Here is a 19,684-nt window from a genome sequence, read left to right as displayed (position 1 = left end):
ACAATCAAATGGTTCAAAGATTCAACTCCAATTGATAAAGTCGATCCCTCGAGATATTCAATCACCGATGCTCCAAATAAAGAAGGAACTAAAAGTATCATGACCGTTTCATCAGCTGATGTGAAAGATGATGGACTTTACCATTGTTTTGCTGAAAATTCGTTTGGAAAAGATGAGAGGAAAATTCGAGTAACCATAATTGAACCTCCACCTGCACCTACGAATTTCGCTGTTCAGCAAGTTTGGTCTCGAACTGTTCGAGTTTCTTGGTCTAAACCATTGGATAGTAAAACATCAATTCTCAGCTATTTGATTAGATATTGGAAAGTTTCATCAACCGGTGTTAACGATCGTCTCAATGAAGTCAATGTTTCATCATCTCTATCAGTTCACCTGGTTAAAGATCTTGAACCAGGAAGTCATTACGAGGCTTCAATAATTGCAGTCAATGAAGTTGGATTAGGACCAGCATCGGCTAAAGTGACATTCATCACCGGTGAAGAAGAGCCCACTGGAGCTCCAGTTGATCTTCATGTCATTTCAAGAGGACCAACAACAGCTCGAATAGCCTGGCGATCGCCTCTAAGAAATACTTGGAATGGTAAATTGCTTGGATTTTACGTTGGATATCGACTATTTGATAATTACAAGACTCCACATTCATTTCGAACGGTATCAATGATCCAATCAAATGCTTCTCATCATGAATATTTCTTGTCATCTCTGCTCAAAGGATCCAAATATTCAATCATTGTGAAAGCCTACAATTCTGCTGGAACTGGACCGGAAACTCAAGAGGTCACCGTTGAAACTTTAGCTGGTGATGTACCACCATCACCTCGACTATTTGTTTCATCAGCGACAATTGACTCTATCACTTTAGGATATTCAATTCCTTTGGCTGGATCTAAAATACAGAATCTTGATCTACATTTCAAGGAAGGCGATGATGTCACTTGGCGGGAAATGGACTTCTTTGTCGAGAATAAAGAATCTGGTCAATATACTTTGACATCTCTTAATCCGGACACTGTTTACACAATTTATCTAACTGCTACAAACGAAAATGGCATTTCTGATCCAAGTCACATTATCAAAACACGAACCTTACGAATACACCGAGAAACATATGCTGTTGGTTCAATTTTCGATCCATCTAGTGGTGGTCAGTTCGGTGATTATCGTGATTTTGTCTCAATCTTATCAATCATCATCGCCGTGGTCATTATTGTCATTGTCATTGTTTTCGCTTTTGTTTATGTGAGAAAAGTTCAACTCGACGCTGCAACCAAGCCCAATTTTGAGTTCGCTTTGGCTACAGGAACTCTCCAACTAAACAAATCGATTCCTAACTTTGGGACTGAGAGACGATTCATCGACGGTGACAATAATAAGCCTTTGATGCATGGAACAATCAACCTTGACCATACTAATCAATTACCTGTTGCTTACTCGAATTCACCACCAGAAAATGTATTTGATTTTTAAATTGTTTCACTCTCTATAATTACTAATGAATCTTTTTTATTTTCTATTTCCACAGCGACATTCAAAGATGATTGATCCAACTCACGTATATGATTGGCCTCGATAAATCAATTGACTTAATCGCCAATTGAACTGCCAACTATTCACAGTAACAGTAAACTTCCAATTAGCTGTTACTTTATTTACCCTTTTATCATTTACAATTTTAATTGTATTGAATTTCTTACAATTATTTAAGATCTCATTGACTTTCCATCTTTTCATATTTAAATTGTAGTTTTAATCTTTGCACTTTTATGCTTTTAGCTTGTTAATTAGTTTTTACAAACATTTGAATTGTCAAGATAGTTGATGTATTAACTGTATCTGCGCCAATTGATAATTTAGTCTAGATTAATTTAGTCAACATTTAATTATCCAATCGATTTGACATTTAAATGTATTAATTATCCATAACTCATTCAATATCTTGAACTTCATATGTTCTTGTCACTTGTTTGTTTAATTTGCTCAATTTCTCATTTACATTAAATCCTTTCATCTCCCAATTAATCAAATACATGTAGTAACTTGTTTAATTTAATACAAGAATATGATCAAGTTACTTTATCGAATCAGATTACAGATTTTTCATCGACATCATCGACTTGTTTGGACCATGTGAATGATTTAATTGCTTGTTCTGTGGATGATATTCTTTGGGTTATTGATGTTGACAATTTACCATAAATGAATAAAGGAAAAGCGAATCAATTAAAAGTCCAATCGTCATAAACAATATGATTAAGCCGAAAGCAGTTTTCCATTCATTCCTCCAGTGGTTTTGATTGGATCTTCGTTTTAGCTTTTTCGATTTTGTTTCAGCTCATAATTCTGGCAAACATTTGAATCACTGATTTTAATCGATTTATCTTTGATTGAATATTTAGTTAGACTACATGAGGAAGTTGCATTATTTTGAGGACAATAGTTGAACGATTTACAAGATTCGTCAGCATTTGTCCAACTATAACAAAGAGCAGCATTGATCCAAATTTAGATTAATCTCGGTGTGGAAAACGTCAGAGATTATTCTCTTTCCATTGAAAGCGAATTTATGTGAAACTTTTGCTAGAAGAATATATTATTAGAAGAGATGTTAACAATTTAGAATAAACTTTTCACATAGATGGTCATAAACTGTACTTACGAATATAAATATTGCAATCATCGCTTTTTGTTGACATTGAATCAGTGTAATAACCACCAAAAGTACATGAGTATCCACATTCCTGGAATGAGAGACACTCATTTGAAGCACTACATGCAGTCGCACAATCTTCAGCCTGAACATCAATAGCGATAGAACTTGGATTTGTAAACTTTCTCGAAGGTATTTTGATGTAATCCAATAGATTATTTTTAGAATAGATTTTACACGAGGGATCAGCTACTAAATCAGTAGATACTCCAAGATTTGTGGAAAAAATAATATTGGATGTGAGACAAGACACTGAATCTGGATATTGACAAAATACGAAAGTTTCACACAAATTATCTTCACCATGAGCACAGGTACGATAACAATCACCCAAATTGGAAACTCCTTTAGCCTGAATGACATCAACGATATTCTGAGAGAACTTAGCGCCCACAAGAGCTTGTTTGAAAGGCTCTTTAGTCTGATAGTTTTGATCAGTTACATCGGTCACTTGATATGATCTGAAATCACAAGACCCCAACTCTCTGTCATAATATGATACCCTTAAAGGCGTCGACTTTAGAAATTCTTCCACTTCATTCAGAGGAGTTTGTCGAGCCAAAGTGCGAATCCCCACTAAAGGGTAATATACTTTACAATTGATTCCCTTATCTTCATCCTTCTTGATATCTTCTTTTTTCATGAATCGTCCACAAATTCGAGATCCAGAGTCTTCACAATAAAGAATGACCCTTTTGATGGTAACAATTGATTCAGTTAATGAAGTGAAAATCATTTAATCATTTATCATTTACTTACTCAGGATCTTCATAATTGAGAATTGCTTGTGCACGAAGACAATAAGATTCTGATTCAACTTCAATTTTCTTCTGTGCGTTTGATATCGTATTCTGAGAAAGTTTAATGTTTTCTGAACGAACACCAACTTTTAAATAAAATTGAATTGAACATTTTATCAGTCGAAAGTGAAATTTAATAAAAAAAGAGAAAAACTAACCTTTCATATCCGGAACGTCTAAGAAGGTTATTAATATAACCATCTTCTTATCTTGGAATATGAGATCAATTTCAGCTAGTCGAGAAACGGAAATTGTGCTTGAGCTAAAAAAATTTCGAGTACTACTAAGAAAAAACGGATATTTGCTTGTTCCTAATTTGAGGCATTTATCAACGTCTTTACATTTATCACATTCTAAATGAAATGCAAAAGTTTTCTTTGATTCGATTGGAAAGCAATCACTCAAACGCATCAACAGATTACTCTCAAAGTCACCATCAGAGCTTTTTGCTTCCAGATTAAAGTAATCAATTCTCGTAGAATCTACTAATTCATATTGACCCTGAAACATAAACAATATTACTAACAAGTAAGCTAAAGAATCATATGCTTGTTAATACTCACGGTTGATGACTTCTTATAACCATTCAGAGTAGTTCGTACGAGTTCAAAGTCTCTAAAAAGTTCGGCATCAGGCTGTGAAAATACAGTAGAATAAATTGAAGCTTTGGATTGTTAATAGGTGAAAACTTACCGAAGAAACAAAATATTGAGTGTTGACAACTTTATCATACTTTTTTCCTCCAATTTGATAATGATTGAGGGTAGTTTCCCAAACATGAGCTTCATAACCTGATTCAGAATTCTGTTGTTGCAAAGCAAATATATTCAACGAGATTAGATCATTTAATTTTTCTTGACCGTTATCATCAATACTTACAAGGAAAACTTTACCAACATAATTGTATTTATCGACATCATGATAATTCAAGACTAAATCGGACGATAGTCTGTTATTTTCATCTAAACCTAGACTTCCAGGCCCAATAGGTAATATTGAGCATTTACCCTTTTCTTTCTCAGTATAATAGATCCCCAATGTATAATCATAAAGTGCCTCAGTTGTAATACTTTGACTAATTGTCTTCAAGCTTACTATGTTCAAATTATTAGTCATGAGTACCTAAAGGATTGATTGGTAAATTAGCAAATTATAACAACTCCCCAAATACAAATATTTACTCTTTTCTTACCTCATTCTGTGTGATTGACTTTTCGATACCTTCATTATAAACCTTTGAAATATAATGTAATGAGTATCGTACCATGTTAGGTGGATTTATCCACTGATTTGAGCCTTTCTTAACCAAATAACTAGAGCAACCATATCCTGGTGTAACCTGAAAAGAGAGGTGAAAGATTCAACGTTTTGAATGAAGAAAATTTTTTGAAAATCTTACAGTAACAATTTTATCGAGCTGTTCATCAGTTTTCGTAACTTTATAAATATCGATATAAAAATTTTCACGTTGAGCTCTCTGATAGGAATTGTCAGATCCTTGAAATTGTAATCGCTCTGTGTTTAATGGTCCAAACGATTGTTCCGTGTGACCTGATACAATAGCAATTAGATTTTAATAACAAAGAAAAATACATAGACATACATGATGATCTTACCTTTATAATATGACATTATATTTATACCACCAATCGATGAGCTTACAGAGTGAGCTAAAAATCCTCTAATTTCAGCGTCGGTTTCTTTTGTCTATTTAAATTAGCCAACAATAAATTTACAAAATCCGTTGTTTAACTGATCACAATGAGAGCGATTATATTTACCCAAACCAATTTTGAATTGGACAATCTGAACAATATCGAAGGTCCGGTTAATAGTAAATGATTAAGTATTGGTTGTGTCCAGTTAGATGAAAATAATTCACTACTCCAAGTTTTTCTAAAACTGCTGAAAGTATATTGACTACACTTTTTATCTATTGATGAAAATGACAAGTAAATAAATGTAATCAAATTAACCTTGAGATTAAAAAATCTTACCTCGAATTACAATTCTGTCGTACTTGAAACCATTGGAATAAAAAATATCGAGTTTGTCGTTTCCAGATAAATGACTAATTTCAATCTTACCACGAATAACATCACTCGAGTAAATATACTCACGAATGTCATAAAACTCGTTGTAAGACTAATTAGATGAATCTTTTATTAGTTTTCGGTAACTATTGGCACAAAAAGGATCGTATCACTTACTTTATACAATTTTGCTTCGATTATCCAATTACCCTTATCGACCGACCAGGGTAAATCATTAAGATGCTCTGAAATATAATTGAGTTGATATTTATTTAGTTGCGCTAATCAGATAATTTAACTTGAATATTCACCTGCAAAAACAATGAGAACCGATGTTTGAACAATTAAGACGAATCTTAATGCTATCGATACTGAGTAAATCATCTTTATGAAAGATAGTTGTTGAAGAAATTATGTGAAATTCACGGAAATAATTTGCTGCGTTTAATTAGTTAATTGAAACTTTTAACTCTCACTCAGTTATTATGATGAATGGGTTAGGATATTTATACATTTCTATTGTCTGCTTATCGTCATGAAAAGTTTTCCCCCAAGAAACTGATCAGTTTGACACAGAAAACAATAGATCTTACAGTTAGTTGATTGCTGCTAAAATTAATTCGATAACGTTGAGTGCTTTTTTAGTGTTAGGGTGTGAAAAAGATAATTGTTTATCACAGAAATGAAGAGTCGTTATGGTTTATTTAATTGTTTTTATTTCCCAATTAACCATTGAATTTTGCTTTTTTTGTCTGTCTAATTTTCGTACGATTGATCTTCAGAAATCATAATAACCTGGAAAGATGAACTGATTTACCGTTTGAAATAATTCATTAACACTCACAATCGATCCAAATAGATGTCTAGAGTTAATCTCTACTGATCATCGTTGTTAATAATAATCATATCACACAATAGAAATTAAATACGGTGGAAATTGAATTTATCTTTTCGATTTTAATTTTAAAGAGTGATAATAATATTTTATTTTATCGAATCAGATTACAGATTTTTCATCGACATCATCGACTTGTTTGGACCATGTGAATGATTTAGTTGCTTGTTCACTTGATGATATTCTTTGGGTTATTGATGTTGACAATTTACCATAAATGAATAAAGGAAAAGCGAATCCAATTAAAAGTCCAATCGTCATGAACAATATGATTAAGCCGAAAGCAGTTTTTCCATTCATTCCTCCAGTGGTTTTGATTTGATCTTCGTTTTTAGCCTTTTTCGATTTTTGTTTCAGCTCATAATTCTGGCAAACATTTGAATCACTGATTTGAATCGTTTTATCTTTGATTGAATATTTAGTTAGGCTACATGAGGAAGTTGCATTATTTTGAGGACAATAGTTGAACGATTTACAAGATTCGTCAGCATTTGTCCAACTATGACAAAGAGCAGCACATTGGTCCAAATTTAGATTAACCTCGGCGTGGAAAACGTCAGAGATTATTTTCTTTCCATTGAAAGCGAATTTATGTGAAACTTTTGCTAGAAGAATATTGATATTAAATTAGATATAAAACTTGAACTTTGAGCATAGATGGTTATAAACTGTACTTACGAATATAAATATTGCAATCGTCGCTTTTTGTTGACATTGAATCAGTATAATAACCACCGAAAGTACATGAGTATCCACATTCCTGGAATGAGAGACACTCATTTGAAGCACTACATGCAGTCGCACAATCTTCAGCTTGAACATCAATAGCGATAGAACTTGGATTTGTAAACTTTCTCGAAGGTATTTTGATGTAATCCAAAGATTATTTTAGAATAGATTTTACATGAGGATCAGCTACTAAATCAGTAGATACTCCAAGATTTGTGGAAAAATAATATTGGATGTGAGACAAGACACTGAGTCTGGATATTGACAAAATACGAAAGTTTCACACAAATTATCTTCATCATGAGCACAGGTACGATAACAATCACCCAAATTGGAAACTCTTTAGCCTGAATGACATCAACGATATTCTGAGAGAACTTAGCGCCCACGAGAGCTTGTTTGAAAGGTTCTTTAGTCTGATAGTTTTGATCAGTTACATCGGTCACTTGATATGATCTAAAATCACAAGATCCCACCTCTCTGTCATAAGATGATACCCTTAATTTTCTTGAATTCAGAAATTCTTCCACTTGATTTAGAGGAGTTTCACGTGCAAAATTTCGAATCCCCACTAAAGGGTAATATACTTTACAATTGATCCCCTTATCTTCATCCTTCTTGATATCTTCTTTTTTCATGAATCGTCCACAAATTCGAGATCCAGAGTCTTCACAATAAAGAATGACCCTTTTATTGGTAACAATTGATTCAGTTAATGAAGTGAAAATCGTTTGATTATTTAAAGTACTTACTCCGGGTCATCATAATTAAGAATTGCTTGTGTTTGAAGACACTCAGTTTCTGAGCGAACTTCAATCTTCTTCTGTGCGTTTGATATCGTATTCTGAGAAAGTTTAATGTTTTCTGAACGAACAGCCACTTTAAAAAGAAGTGAGATTTTATCAGTTAGAGCGGAATTAAAAAAATAGAGTAAAATTAACTAACCTTTCATATCCGAACGTCTAAGAAGGTTATTAATATAACCATCTTCTTGTCTTGGAATATAAAATCAATATCAGCAAGTCGAGAAACGGAAATTGTGCTTGACCTAAAAAATTTCGAGTAGTACCAAGGAAAACTGGATATTCACTGCTGCTAATTTGACACACTTATCAGCATCTTTACATTTATCACATTCTAAATGAAATGCAAAGTTTTCTTCGATTCGTTTGAAAGCAATCACTCAAACGCATCAACAGATTACTCTCAAAATCACCATCAGAACTTTTGCTTCCAGATTAAAGTAATCAATTCTCGTAGAATCTACTAATTCATATTGACCCTGAAACACAAAAAGTATTACTAAGCTTAAGAATAATAGACTTGTTAATACTTACATTTGATGATTTTGCTAGACCATTTAGGGTGGTTCGTATGAGAACAAAGCCTCTGAAAAGTTCGGAATCAGGCTGTGAAAGTAGATCAGTTATTAATTGAAACCTCTATTGGAAAAACTTACCGAAGAAACAAAATATTGAGTGTTGACAACTTTATCATAACTTTTCCTCCAATTTGATAATGATTGAGGGTAGTTTCCCAAACATGGGCTTCATAACTTGATTCAGAATTCTGTTGCAAAGCAAATATATTCAACGAGATTAGATCATTTAACTTTTCTTGGCTCATATCATCAATACTCACAAGGAAAACTTTACCAACATAATTGTATTTATCGACATCATGATAATTCAAGACTAAATCGGACGATAGTCTGTTATCTTCATCTAAACCTAGGCTTCCAGGCCCAATAGGTAATATTGAGCATTTACTCTTTTCTTTCTCAGTATAATAGATCCCCAATGTGTAATCATAAATAGCCTCAGTTGTAATACTTTGACTGATTGTTTTCAAACCGACTATGTTCAAATTGTTACTTACGAAAACCTGAAGTATTCATTGATTAATTAGCAAATTATAACAACTCAAAAAATACAATACTATTTTCTTACCTCATTCTGTGTGATTGACTTTTCGATACCTTCATTATAAACTTTTGAAATATAATGAAATGAATATCGTACCATGTTAGGTGGATCTATCCACTGATTTGAGCCTTTCTTAACCAAATAACTAGAGCAACCATATCCTGGTGTAACCTGAAAAGAGATGTGAAAGTTTTAACGTTTTGAATGACGAATTTTTTGAAAATCTTACAGTAACAATTTTATCGAGCTGTTCATCGGTTTTCGTAACTTTATAAATATCGATATAAAATTTTCGTTGAGTTCTCTGATAGGAATTGTCAGATCCTTGAAATTGTAATCGCTCTGTATTTAATGGTCCAAACGATTGTTCCGTGTGACCTGATACAACAATTAGATTTTAATAACAAAGAAAATACATAGACATACATGATGATCTTACCTTTATAATATGACATTATATTTATACCACCAATCGATGAGCTTACAGAGTTAGCTAAAAATCCTCTAATTTCAGCGTCGGGTTCTTTTGTCTATTTAAATTAGCCAACAATAAATTTACAAAATCCGTTGATTTAACTGATCTCAATGAGAGCGATGATATTTACCCAAACCAATTTTGAATTGGACAATCTGAACAATGTCGAAGGTCCGGTCAATAGTAAATGATTAAGTATTGGTTGTGTCCAGTTAGATGAAAATAATTCACTACTCCAAGTTTTTCTAAAACTGCTGAAAGTATATTGACTACAATGTTTATCTATTGATGAAAATGACCAGTGAGAATGAAGAAGATCAGTGAATAATCGAATTAACCTTGAAACTGAATATTCTTACCATGAATTACAATTCTGTCGTACTTGAAACCACTGGAATAAAAATATCGAGTTTGTCGTTTCCAGATAAATGACTAATTTCAATCTTACCACGAACAACATCACTGAGTAAATATACTCACGAATGTCATAAAACTCGTTGTAAGACTAATTAGATGAATTGTTTATTAGTTTTCGGTAACTATTGGCACAAAAGGATCGTATCACTTACTTTATACAATTTTGCTTCGATTATCCAATTACCCTTATCGACCGACCAGGGTAAATCATTAAGATGCTCTGAAATATAATTGAGTTGATATTCATTTAGTTGCGTTACTCAGATAATTTAACTTGAATATTCACCTGCAAAAACAATGAGAACCGATGTTTGAACAATTAAGACGAATCTCAATGCTATTGATATTGAATAAATCATCTTGGTAAAACTATTAAACGTTAAAGAAATTGAATAAACTTCACGAAACTAATTTAATTTATTCGGTTTGTTAGTTGAAACTTGCAGTCCCGATGATAAATGAAAATGGTTATTTATTCATTTCTATTGTCGGTTCATTATCACGAGAAGTTTTTTTTCCCAAGAAATCGATAAGTTTAACACAGAAAACAATAGATCTGAGATCTGAACGAATGATTTGATAAAGTTAAGTGCTTTTTAGTGTTAGTGTGAAAAGATAATTTTTTATCACAGAAATGAAGAGTCGTTATGGTTTATTTAATTGTTTTTATTTCTCAATTAACCATTGAATTTTGCTTTTTTTGCCTGTCTAATTTTCGTACGATTGATCTTCAGAAATCATAATAACCTGGAAAGATGAACTGATTTACCGTTTGAAATAATTCATTAACACACACAATCGATCCAAATAGATGTCTAGAGTTAATCTCTACTGATCATCGTTGTTAATAATAATCATATCACACAATAGAAATTAAATACGGTGGAAATTGAATTTATCTTTTCGATTTTAATTTTAAAGAGTGATAATAATATTTTATTTTATCGAATCAGATTACAGATTTTTCATCGACATCATCGACTTGTTTGGACCATGTGAATGATTTAGTTGCTTGTTCACTTGATGATATTCTTTGGGTTATTGATGTTGACAATTTACCATAAATGAATAAAGGAAAAGCGAATCCAATTAAAAGTCCAATCGTCATGAACAATATGATTAAGCCGAAAGCAGTTTTTCCATTCATTCCTCCAGTGGTTTTGATTTGATCTTCGTTTTTAGCCTTTTTCGATTTTTGTTTCAGCTCATAATTCTGGCAAACATTTGAATCACTGATTTGAATCGTTTTATCTTTGATTGAATATTTAGTTAGCTACATGAGGAAGTTGCATTATTTTGAGGACAATAGTTGAACGATTTACAAGATTCGTCAGCATTTGTCCAACTATGACAAAGAGCACATTGGTCCAAATTTAGATTAACCTCGGCGTGGAAAACGTCAGATTATTTTCTTTCCATTGAAAGCGAATTTATGTGAAACTTTTGCTAGAAGAATATTGATATTAAATTAGATATAAAACTTGAACTTTGAGCATAGATGGTTATAAACTGTACTTACGAATATAAATATTGCAATCGTCGCTTTTTGTTGACATTGAATCAGTGTAATAACCACCGAAAGTACATGAGTATCCACATTCCTGGAATGAGAGACACTCATTTGAAGCACTACATGCAGTCGCACAATCTTCAGCTTGAACATCAATAGCGATAGAACTTGGATTTGTAAACTTTCTCGAAGGTATTTTGATGTAATCCAAAAGATTATTTTTAGAATAGATTTTACATGAGGGATCAGCTACTAAATCAGTAGATACTCCAAGATTTGTGGAAAAAATAATATTGGATGTGAGACAAGACACTGAGTCTGGATATTGACAAAATACGAAAGTTTCACACAAATTATCTTCATCATGAGCACAGGTACGATAACAATCACCCAAATTGGAAACTTCTTTAGCCTGAATGACATCAACGATATTCTGAGAGAACTTAGCGCCCACGAGAGCTTGTTTGAAAGGTTCTTTAGTCTGATAGTTTTGATCAGTTACATCGGTCACTTGATATGATCTAAAATCACAAGATCCCACCTCTCTGTCATAAGATGATACCTTAATTTTCTTGAATTCAGAAATTCTTCCAAATGATTTAGAGGAGTTTCACGTGCAAAATTTCGAATCCCCACTAAAGGGTAATATACTTTACAATTGATTCCCTTATCTTCATCCTTCTTGATATCTTCTTTTTTCATGAATCGTCCACAAATTCGAGATCCAGAGTCTTCACAATAAAGAACGACCCTTTTGGTGGTAACAATTGATTCAGTTAATGAAGTGAAAATCATTTAATCATTTATCATTTACTTACTCAGGATCTTCATAATTGAGAATTGCTTGTGTTTGAAGACACTCAGTTTCTGAGCGAACTTCAATCTTCTTCTGTGCGTTTGATATCGTATTCTGAGAAAGTTTAATGTTTTCTGAACGAACAGCCACTTTAAAAAGAAGTGAGATTTTATCAGTTAGAGCGGAATTAAAAAAATAGAGTAAAATTAACTAACCTTTCATATCCGGAACGTCTAAGAAGGTTATTAATATAACCATCTTCTTATCTTGGAATATGAGATCAATTTCAGCTAGTCGAGAAACGGAAATTGTGCTTGAGCTAAAAAAATTTCGAGTAGTACCAAGGAAAACTGGATATTCACTCGCTGCTAATTTGACACACTTATCAGCATCTTTACATTTATCACATTCTAAATGAAATGCAAAAGTTTTCTTTGATTCGATTGGAAAGCAATCACTCAAACGCATCAACAGATTACTCTCAAAGTCACCATCAGAGCTTTTTGCTTCCAGATTAAAGTAATCAATTCTCGTAGAATCTACTAATTCATATTGACCCTGAAATACAAACAGTATTACTAAGCTTAAGAATAATAGACTTGTTAATACTTACATTTGATGATTTTGCTAGACCATTTAGGGTAGTTCGTACGAGAACAAAGCCTCTGAAAAGTTCGGCATCAGGCTGTGAAAGTAAATTAGTTATTAATTGAAACCTCTATTGGAAAAACTTACCGAAGAAACAAAATATTGAGTGTTGACAACTTTATCATAACTTTTTCCTCCAATTTGATAATGATTGAGGGTAGTTTCCCAAACATGGGCTTCATAACTTGATTCAGAATTCTGTTGCAAAGCAAATATATTCAACGAGATTAGATCATTTAACTTTTCTTGGCTCATATCATCAATACTCACAAGGAAAACTTTACCAACATAATTGTATTTATCGACATCATGATAATTCAAGACTAAATCGGACGATAGTCTGTTATCTTCATCTAAACCTAGGCTTCCAGGCCCAATAGGTAATATTGAGCATTTACTCTTTTCTTTCTCAGTATAATAGATCCCCAATGTGTAATCATAAATAGCCTCAGTTGTAATACTTTGACTGATTGTTTTCAAACCGACTATGTTCAAATTGTTACTTACGAAAACCTGAAGTATTCATTGACTAATTAGCAAATTATAACAACTCAAAAAATACAATACTATTTTCTTACCTCATTCTGTGTGATTGACTTTTCGATACCTTCATTATAAACTTTTGAAATATAACGAAATGAATATCGTACCATGTTAGGTGGATCTATCCACTGATTTGAGCCTTTCTTAACCAAATAACTAGAGCAACCATATCCTGGTGTAACCTGAAAAGAGATGTGAAAGTTTTAACGTTTTGAATGACGAATTTTTTGAAAATCTTACAGTAACAATTTTATCGAGCTGTTCATCAGTTTTCGTAATTTTAAGAATATCGATATAAAAAACTTCACGTTGAGCTCTCTGATAGGAATTGTCAGATCCTTCAAATTGTAATCGCTCTGTATTTAATGGTCCAAACGATTGTTCCGTGTGACCTGATACAATAGATTTTAATAACAAAGAAAAATACATAGACATACATGATGATCTTACCTTTATAATATGACATTATATTTATACCACCAATCGATGAGCTTACAGAGTGAGCTAAAAATCCTCTAATTTCAGCGTCGGGTTCTTTTGTCTATTTAAATTAGCCAACAATAAATTTACAAAATCCGTTGATTTAACTGATCTCAATGAGAGCGATGATATTTACCCAAACCAATTTTGAATTGGACAATCTGAACAATATCGAAGGTCCGGTCAATAGTAAATGATTAAGTATTGGTTGTGTCCAGTTAGATGAAAATAATTCACTACTCCAAGTTTTTCTAAAACTGCTGAAAGTATATTGACTACACTGTTTATCTATTGATGAAAATGACCAGTGAGAATGAAGAAGATCAGTGAATAATCGAATTAACCTTGAAACTGAATATTCTTACCATGAATTACAATTCTGTCGTACTTGAAACCACTGGAATAAAAAATATCGAGTTTGTCGTTTCCAGATAAATGACTAATTTCAATCTTACCACGAACAACATCACTCGAGTAAATATACTCACGAATGTCATAAAACTCGTTGTAAGACTAATTAGATGAATTGTATATTAGTTTTCGGTAACTATTGGCACAAAAAGGATCGTATCACTTACTTTATACAATTTTGCTTCGATTATCCAATTACCCTTATCGACCGACCAGGGTAAATCATTAAGATGCTCTGAAATATAATTGAGTTGATATTCATTTAGTTGCGTTACTCAGATAATTTAACTTGAATATTCACCTGCAAAAACAATGAGAACCGATGTTTGAACAATTAAGACGAATCTCAATGCTATTGATATTGAATAAATCATCTTGGTAAAACTATTAAACGTTAAAGAAATTGAATAAACTTCACGAAACTAATTTAATTTATTCGGTTTGTTAGTTGAAACTTGCAGTCCCGATGATAAATGAAAATGGTTATTTATTCATTTCTATTGTCGGTTCATTATCACGAGAAGTTTTTTTTCCCAAGAAATCGATAAGTTTAACACAGAAAACAATAGATCTGAGATCTGAACGAATGATTTGATAAAGTTAAGTGCTTTTTTAGTGTTAGGGTGTGAAAAAGATAATTTTTTATCACAGAAATAAAGAGTTGTTATTGTTTATTAATAGTTTTCATTTCTCTATTTTCTCATTAATTTTGGTTTTTTTTGCCCGTTGAATTTTTTAACAATTGATCTCCAGCATTTATAATAACCTTTGAAACTTAATCGATTGTCTCATTGTTTCAGATAGAAGACCAATTATTGAGCATTTCATTGTATCGAAGGGCTGATTTCGAGTATTATGGTTAAATGAGTGAAAGGAGAACCAACATTTAACTTGGAATTGGCGCTTTTCGTTTCGAAATAATTTCATTTGATTACAAAAAAGTGATGTGAAAACATATGATTACCTTGAAGCTTTCTTAACTTGTAGAAAATTAATTGATTGTAGTAAATTAAACAAAATGATTGTTTTTGGTTTAACTTTTGTTTGTTTTTTTGGAAACCAAGTGAGTGGACAAGAAAGTAAGTACAAATTTGATTTACAAACAGTTGATAATCATTAAATTCATCTCACAATTTAGCTCCAAAAGTGAATCCATTTGCTCCATTGATAAAACCAGTGATTGGAGGGAAAACATCATTCACTTGTCAATCTCTTATGGGATCATTGCCTTTGCACTTTAATTGGTTTTGGGATGGAAAAGAAATAAAAGATTTACCTACAATTAAGATCAGGAATAGTGAAGAATTGTCAACTCTATTAATTGATTCAATAAATTCAGCTCACTCTGGAAACTACACTTGTAAGATATCAAATAGATATGGACAAGATTCTTACAGTACCGAACTGTTGATCGAAGGTAAGATTTTCTTTCAAGTAAATCTCGTATTTTCGTTTATATTTTTTTCACTAATTTTGTTATTTTCCGATATTTTAGGTCCTCCTAATTGGATTGATAAACCTTCGAATGTCAAAACTAAATTGTTTCAACCAATTATCCTGAGATGTGCTGCATCAGGTTATCCCAAACCAAAAACTGAATGGAAAAAACTTGAAAGTTTGTTTGTGAATCCATTCCAATGGGAATAACATTTAACTCGACTTTTATTTTTCTTTTGATTTCTATTATTTAACTCAAGGCTCTGAATGGATCAATGTTTCACCAAACAATCAAATTACTGTTAAGGATGAATCACTAGAAATAATTAAATCAACTCGTGGCAATACAGGAAGATTTGGATGTTTGATTACGAACAAAATTAAACCTGATTTATGGGCTGAATTTGATATCTCAGTCGAGGGTAAATTAATGTTATCAATCTCGAATTATTATTCTAATGCTTGAAAATTGGCGCTTTTATATGATATTTTCGTGAAATGTTCAAAATGGACAAAAAGATATTCTTGTTTACCTTTGACATCGAGACAGTTTGATAATCATTTGTTTTTAGGTTGGATTGAGTCTTGTTTACGATTGATCTTATTGGAAGATGATTTTATCAATTGTGACATTGTGTTTACTTTACATCGGAGCTGATGGACAAGAAAGTAAGTAATTAAAGTAAATAATTAAATGATTAATTCATTAATTGATTTTGTGTCTTTTTATTCAGGTCCAAAAGTGGTTCCATTTACATCATTGGTAAAACCAGTGATAGGAAGTAAAACTTCATTTACGTGTCAAAGTCTAACAGGCTCATCGCCATTGGAGATAATTTGGTTTATAGATGGAAAGAAACTTTTCGATTCTACAATTAAAATTCGAACTAATGAAGATGGATCCATGTTGATCATAACTTCGATTTCTTCAATGCACTCAGGAAATTACACTTGTTCCATCTCCAATCCTTATGGACAAGATTCTTTTACCACTGAGCTTCTTGTCGAAGGTACGAAATTAACTTTTATGAACAAACTGACAATGACAGTTATCTTCGTATTAATAATTCATTAGGTGCACCAAATTGGATCGAAAAACCTCAAGATACAAAAATACAATTACATGAAACCCTAAAATTACAATGTTCCAGTTCTGGTTATCCTAAACCTAAAGTGATTTGGAAAAAATTCAAAGGTAAACTACTAAACTTTCTACTGAATTTCGATATTAATATTTGAATTTCAATCATTTCAGATTCTTCTTGGACCAATTTCCCCTCTGATTACCTTTCTGGTAGTAATTTAAAACAATTCGACGATGAATTGATCATAACCAATGTTTCTCGTGACCTTAATGGTAGATATGGATGCTCGGTATCAAATGGAATTGAACCTGATCTTTGGTCAGAGTTTAATGTTGTTATCGAAGGTATTAATATATCTCAGAGATAATTCTCATTCTATTCTGATATTACTTGAAAACGGCGCTTTTATGGTTAAGGCAGACAATTTGTCTATTAGGACAATGATATTTTCGAGAAGAGTATTTTGTTCATTTTCAGGAAGTATTAGATCATCTAGTCTATTGGGAAGTTTTATTTCAATAATCATGTTAATCTTCATAACATTCATTTGTTTGAATTCTAATTTTCTCTTGATAAGTGGACAAGAAAGTAAGTATCACTTGAAAATATCTCGAATATAAAATTGAACAATTTAGTGATATTTCTTAAAACTTTACAGAACCAAAAGTGAACCTTTCGGTCCATTTATCAAACCAGTGATCGGAGGAAAACATCATTTACTTGTCAAAGTCTTTCAGGATCACCCTCTTCATGTATCTTGGTTCAAGGATGGAAATGAATTGACTGATTCAGTATCAGTCAGAATACAATCAAACGCTGATCCATCCATGTTAATTATTGACTCAATTCAATCGAGTCATTCAGGAAATTATTCTTGTAAAATATCAAACAGATTTGGTTATGATACTTTTACAACTGAGCTTCTTGTTGAAGGTTAGTTCATGTTAACATGATACTTGATCCAATGGTCACATCTCTGATTAATTATTGTTTCTATTTAATTAGGACCACCAAACTGGATTGAGAAACCAAAGGATATAAAATCTCATCATGGCGAAACAATTATCGTAAATTGTAAAGTATCGGGTCACCCAAAACCCAGAATTCAATGGAAGAAGCTAACAGGTATTGGAATTGACATTCAGTTGGAAGTGTCTTATTAATATATTGAATTTCATTTTCTTTTAAAGGGCCATCCTGGAAAACTCTTGATGATAATTTCATGATTAATATGAAACAATCAAAGGATAAACTAATAATTGGAAATTCTTCTCGATCTGTCAATGGTAAATACGGATGTGCTGCATCAAATGGTGTCAACCCCGACCTTTGGTCTGAATTCGATGTTACAATCGAAGGTAATGTTTCTCATTCTCATTTCTCAATCTCTCTTGAAATCGGCGCTTTTAGACTCTCAGGTTAAAATATTCCAATAGATTGTCTAGTTTTCCAATGTTTATCTACTAAAATCAACTAATCAAATGTTGGAGATTAAGGTAATCACAATGTACCTCTGGATAACCTTTGCTTGGTTATCTTTTATTGCAACTTTAAGCTTTGGACAAGAAGGTGAGTATATGAGTGTAATGTTGGATAATTAAAACTAATTGTTGTGAATTTTATTCTAGTACCAAAAATAAATCCCTTTCTTCCAAGTATCAAACCAGTGATCGGAGGTAAAACCTCATTCTATTGCCAGAGTCTATCAGGATCATCTCCTCTTCATGTAACATGGTTCAAAGATGATAAAGAGATTCATGATTCTTCATTTATCCGAATTAAATCAAATGAAGATCCTTCAGTGTTAATTATCGAGACAATCCAATCAAGTCATTCAGGAAATTATACTTGTAGGATGTCCAATAAACTTGGCTATGACTCTTATACAACTGAGCTCTTAGTCCAAGGTTAGTTGATGGTAAATTATTGTAGTCACATCACAATTAATTATCTTTTTAACTTCCAATTAGGATCACCTAACTGGATTGAAAAACCTAAGGATATTACTGCTCATTCTGGTGATACACTAACAGTTAATTGTTCAGCTTCTGGTTATCCAAAACCTAAAATTGAATGGAAAAGACTCCAAGGTAATTATATCAATAGTCACATCTCTCATTAAAACTTTGTACTTTTGTCCAATCTTCAGGTTCATCATGGATAAATTTACCTTCTAATAATTTGTACTCGAATCAAATCCAATTAAGTGATAAGTTGATCATAAAAAATACGACTCGTGAATCCAATGGGAAATATGGATGTTTAATGAGCAACGGAATCGAACCAAATCTATGGACAGAATTTGATGTTACAATTAAGGGTAAAATTTACTGAATGTTAACATAATATTGCTTGAACTCGGCGCTTTTCAACTCAATTTAGAGCAAAAAACCTTTCTTATTATCGAGATTGTCTCTTGAAAATTTCCCATATAATCATTTTAAGACCAACCTTTACAATGGACACAATGATTGTCCAGTTATCTTTAGTTATAATTATCTTTCTCAGTCATTCAAGTTATGGACAAGAAGGTGAGTATTTTTAATTAGATTCGGTGATCAATTATTTTCACTCTGCTAATGATTATCTTTTCATTCTCATTTAGCTCCTAAAGTGAACCCATTTTCTGCGGCAATCAAACCAGTGATCGGAGGAAAAACATCATTTACTTGTCAAAGTCTTTCAGGATCACCACCTCTTCATGTATCTTGGTTCAAGGATGGAAATGAGTTAACTGACTCATCTACAATTAGAATACGAACTAATGAAGAT

General features: G+C 32.2%; 7 protein-coding genes and 1 long non-coding RNA gene across 8 annotated transcripts; 2 read left to right on the top strand and 6 right to left on the bottom strand.

Moving 5' to 3' along the window:
• Positions 1-6: 6 nt before the first annotated feature.
• Positions 7-2,045, top strand: LOC128390297 (cell adhesion molecule DSCAML1-like; the record flags this gene model as incomplete). The annotated part of the gene is made up of 2 exons (XM_053349990.1): positions 7-1,473; positions 1,544-2,045. Coding segments are annotated over 2 exons (1,518 nt in total), but the record flags the coding sequence as incomplete, so codon positions are not given.
• Positions 2,046-2,350: 305 nt separating this feature from the next.
• LOC128390292 (uncharacterized) lies at positions 2,351-3,637 on the bottom strand. Its single transcript, XM_053349985.1, has 3 exons — positions 3,488-3,637; positions 2,678-3,420; positions 2,351-2,598 (listed from the first exon to the last, which is right to left on the bottom strand). Exons 2-3 carry the CDS (start codon positions 3,369-3,371, stop codon positions 2,495-2,497), a joined length of 798 nt encoding a protein of 265 aa, XP_053205960.1. The 5' UTR covers positions 3,372-3,420; positions 3,488-3,637; the 3' UTR covers positions 2,351-2,494.
• A 44-nt stretch (positions 3,638-3,681) lies between these two features.
• Positions 3,682-6,025, bottom strand: LOC128390305 (uncharacterized). The gene is made up of 11 exons (XM_053349998.1): positions 5,873-6,025; positions 5,739-5,806; positions 5,526-5,673; positions 5,310-5,461; positions 5,145-5,235; positions 4,928-5,079; positions 4,721-4,867; positions 4,408-4,650; positions 4,222-4,332; positions 4,092-4,163; positions 3,682-4,029 (listed from the first exon to the last, which is right to left on the bottom strand). Exons 1-11 carry the CDS (start codon positions 5,943-5,945, stop codon positions 3,682-3,684), a joined length of 1,605 nt encoding a protein of 534 aa, XP_053205973.1. The 5' UTR covers positions 5,946-6,025.
• A 484-nt stretch (positions 6,026-6,509) lies between these two features.
• On the bottom strand, positions 6,510-7,331 carry LOC128390356 (uncharacterized). The gene is made up of 2 exons (XM_053350071.1): positions 7,135-7,331; positions 6,510-7,061 (listed from the first exon to the last, which is right to left on the bottom strand). Exons 1-2 carry the CDS (start codon positions 7,169-7,171, stop codon positions 6,559-6,561), a joined length of 540 nt encoding a protein of 179 aa, XP_053206046.1. The 5' UTR covers positions 7,172-7,331; the 3' UTR covers positions 6,510-6,558.
• A 1,191-nt stretch (positions 7,332-8,522) lies between these two features.
• Positions 8,523-10,045, bottom strand: LOC128390304 (uncharacterized). The gene is made up of 8 exons (XM_053349997.1): positions 10,041-10,045; positions 9,716-9,923; positions 9,550-9,640; positions 9,340-9,488; positions 9,135-9,281; positions 8,827-9,069; positions 8,645-8,754; positions 8,523-8,594 (listed from the first exon to the last, which is right to left on the bottom strand). The coding sequence occupies exons 1-8, from the start codon at positions 10,043-10,045 to the stop codon at positions 8,546-8,548; spliced, it is 1,002 nt and encodes a 333-aa protein (XP_053205972.1). The 3' UTR covers positions 8,523-8,545.
• Positions 10,046-10,049: 4 nt separating this feature from the next.
• Positions 10,050-10,447, bottom strand: LOC128390365 (uncharacterized). The gene is made up of 3 exons (XR_008325606.1): positions 10,289-10,447; positions 10,155-10,222; positions 10,050-10,090 (listed from the first exon to the last, which is right to left on the bottom strand). It is a non-coding gene; the product is annotated as an uncharacterized LOC128390365 (long non-coding RNA).
• Positions 10,448-11,885: 1,438 nt separating this feature from the next.
• On the bottom strand, positions 11,886-14,869 carry LOC128390318 (uncharacterized). Its single transcript, XM_053350020.1, has 13 exons — positions 14,692-14,869; positions 14,558-14,625; positions 14,345-14,492; positions 14,116-14,267; positions 13,950-14,040; positions 13,740-13,891; positions 13,535-13,681; positions 13,227-13,469; positions 13,044-13,154; positions 12,922-12,993; positions 12,524-12,866; positions 12,331-12,457; positions 11,886-12,263 (listed from the first exon to the last, which is right to left on the bottom strand). Exons 1-13 carry the CDS (start codon positions 14,762-14,764, stop codon positions 12,020-12,022), a joined length of 1,971 nt encoding a protein of 656 aa, XP_053205995.1. The 5' UTR covers positions 14,765-14,869; the 3' UTR covers positions 11,886-12,019.
• A 3,438-nt stretch (positions 14,870-18,307) lies between these two features.
• On the top strand, positions 18,308-19,657 carry LOC128390343 (cell adhesion molecule DSCAML1-like). Its single transcript, XM_053350055.1, has 6 exons — positions 18,308-18,481; positions 18,541-18,819; positions 18,883-19,002; positions 19,062-19,232; positions 19,392-19,443; positions 19,518-19,657. Exons 1-6 carry the CDS (start codon positions 18,394-18,396, stop codon positions 19,522-19,524), a joined length of 717 nt encoding a protein of 238 aa, XP_053206030.1. The 5' UTR covers positions 18,308-18,393; the 3' UTR covers positions 19,525-19,657.
• Positions 19,658-19,684: the final 27 nt, after the last annotated feature.

This window comes from Panonychus citri, unplaced genomic scaffold (genome assembly GCF_014898815.1).
Source record: "Panonychus citri isolate SS breed McGregor unplaced genomic scaffold, ASM1489881v1 Contig00118, whole genome shotgun sequence".
Taxonomy (NCBI): Eukaryota; Metazoa; Arthropoda; class Arachnida; order Trombidiformes; family Tetranychidae; genus Panonychus; species Panonychus citri.
Note: the sequence above shows the minus strand (reverse complement) of the source record. Positions and strands in the feature narration are given on the sequence as shown.

Excerpts from the sequence above, each read along its gene's own strand:
- LOC128390292 (XM_053349985.1), bottom strand. The coding sequence starts at position 3,371 with ATGAAAAAAGAAGATATCAAGAAGGATGAAGATAAGGGAATCAATTGT. Across the intron at positions 2,599-2,677 it reads TGATTGCAATATTTATATTC|CAAAAGTTTCACATAAATTC; the intron begins GTAAGTACAGTT and ends ATATTCTTCTAG.
- LOC128390305 (XM_053349998.1), bottom strand. The coding sequence starts at position 5,945 with ATGATTTACTCAGTATCGATAGCATTAAGATTCGTCTTAATTGTTCAA. Across the intron at positions 4,868-4,927 it reads AGCTCGATAAAATTGTTACT|GTTACACCAGGATATGGTTG; the intron begins GTAAGATTTTCA and ends CTCTCTTTTCAG. Across the intron at positions 4,333-4,407 it reads ATGTTGGTAAAGTTTTCCTT|AATTCTGAATCAGGTTATGA; the intron begins GTAAGTATTGAT and ends TTGCAACAACAG.
- LOC128390356 (XM_053350071.1), bottom strand. The coding sequence starts at position 7,171 with ATGTCAACAAAAAGCGACGATTGCAATATTTATATTC. Across the intron at positions 7,062-7,134 it reads CGATTGCAATATTTATATTC|CAAAAGTTTCACATAAATTC; the intron begins GTAAGTACAGTT and ends ATATTCTTCTAG.
- LOC128390304 (XM_053349997.1), bottom strand. Across the intron at positions 9,641-9,715 it reads CCAATTCAAAATTGGTTTGG|ACAAAAGAACCCGACGCTGA; the intron begins GTAAATATCATC and ends TAATTTAAATAG. Across the intron at positions 8,755-8,826 it reads ATGTTGGTAAAGTTTTCCTT|AATTCTGAATCAAGTTATGA; the intron begins GTGAGTATTGAT and ends GCTTTGCAACAG.
- LOC128390318 (XM_053350020.1), bottom strand. The coding sequence starts at position 14,764 with ATGATTTATTCAATATCAATAGCATTGAGATTCGTCTTAATTGTTCAA. Across the intron at positions 12,994-13,043 it reads CTCAATATTTTGTTTCTTCG|CCTGATGCCGAACTTTTCAG; the intron begins GTAAGTTTTTCC and ends TTACTTTCACAG. Across the intron at positions 12,867-12,921 it reads GTCTAGCAAAATCATCAAAT|GGTCAATATGAATTAGTAGA; the intron begins GTAAGTATTAAC and ends TTTGTATTTCAG.
- LOC128390343 (XM_053350055.1), top strand. The coding sequence starts at position 18,394 with ATGTTGGAGATTAAGGTAATCACAATGTACCTCTGGATAACCTTTGCT. Across the intron at positions 18,820-18,882 it reads AACTGAGCTCTTAGTCCAAG|GATCACCTAACTGGATTGAA; the intron begins GTTAGTTGATGG and ends ACTTCCAATTAG. Across the intron at positions 19,003-19,061 it reads TGAATGGAAAAGACTCCAAG|GTTCATCATGGATAAATTTA; the intron begins GTAATTATATCA and ends TCCAATCTTCAG.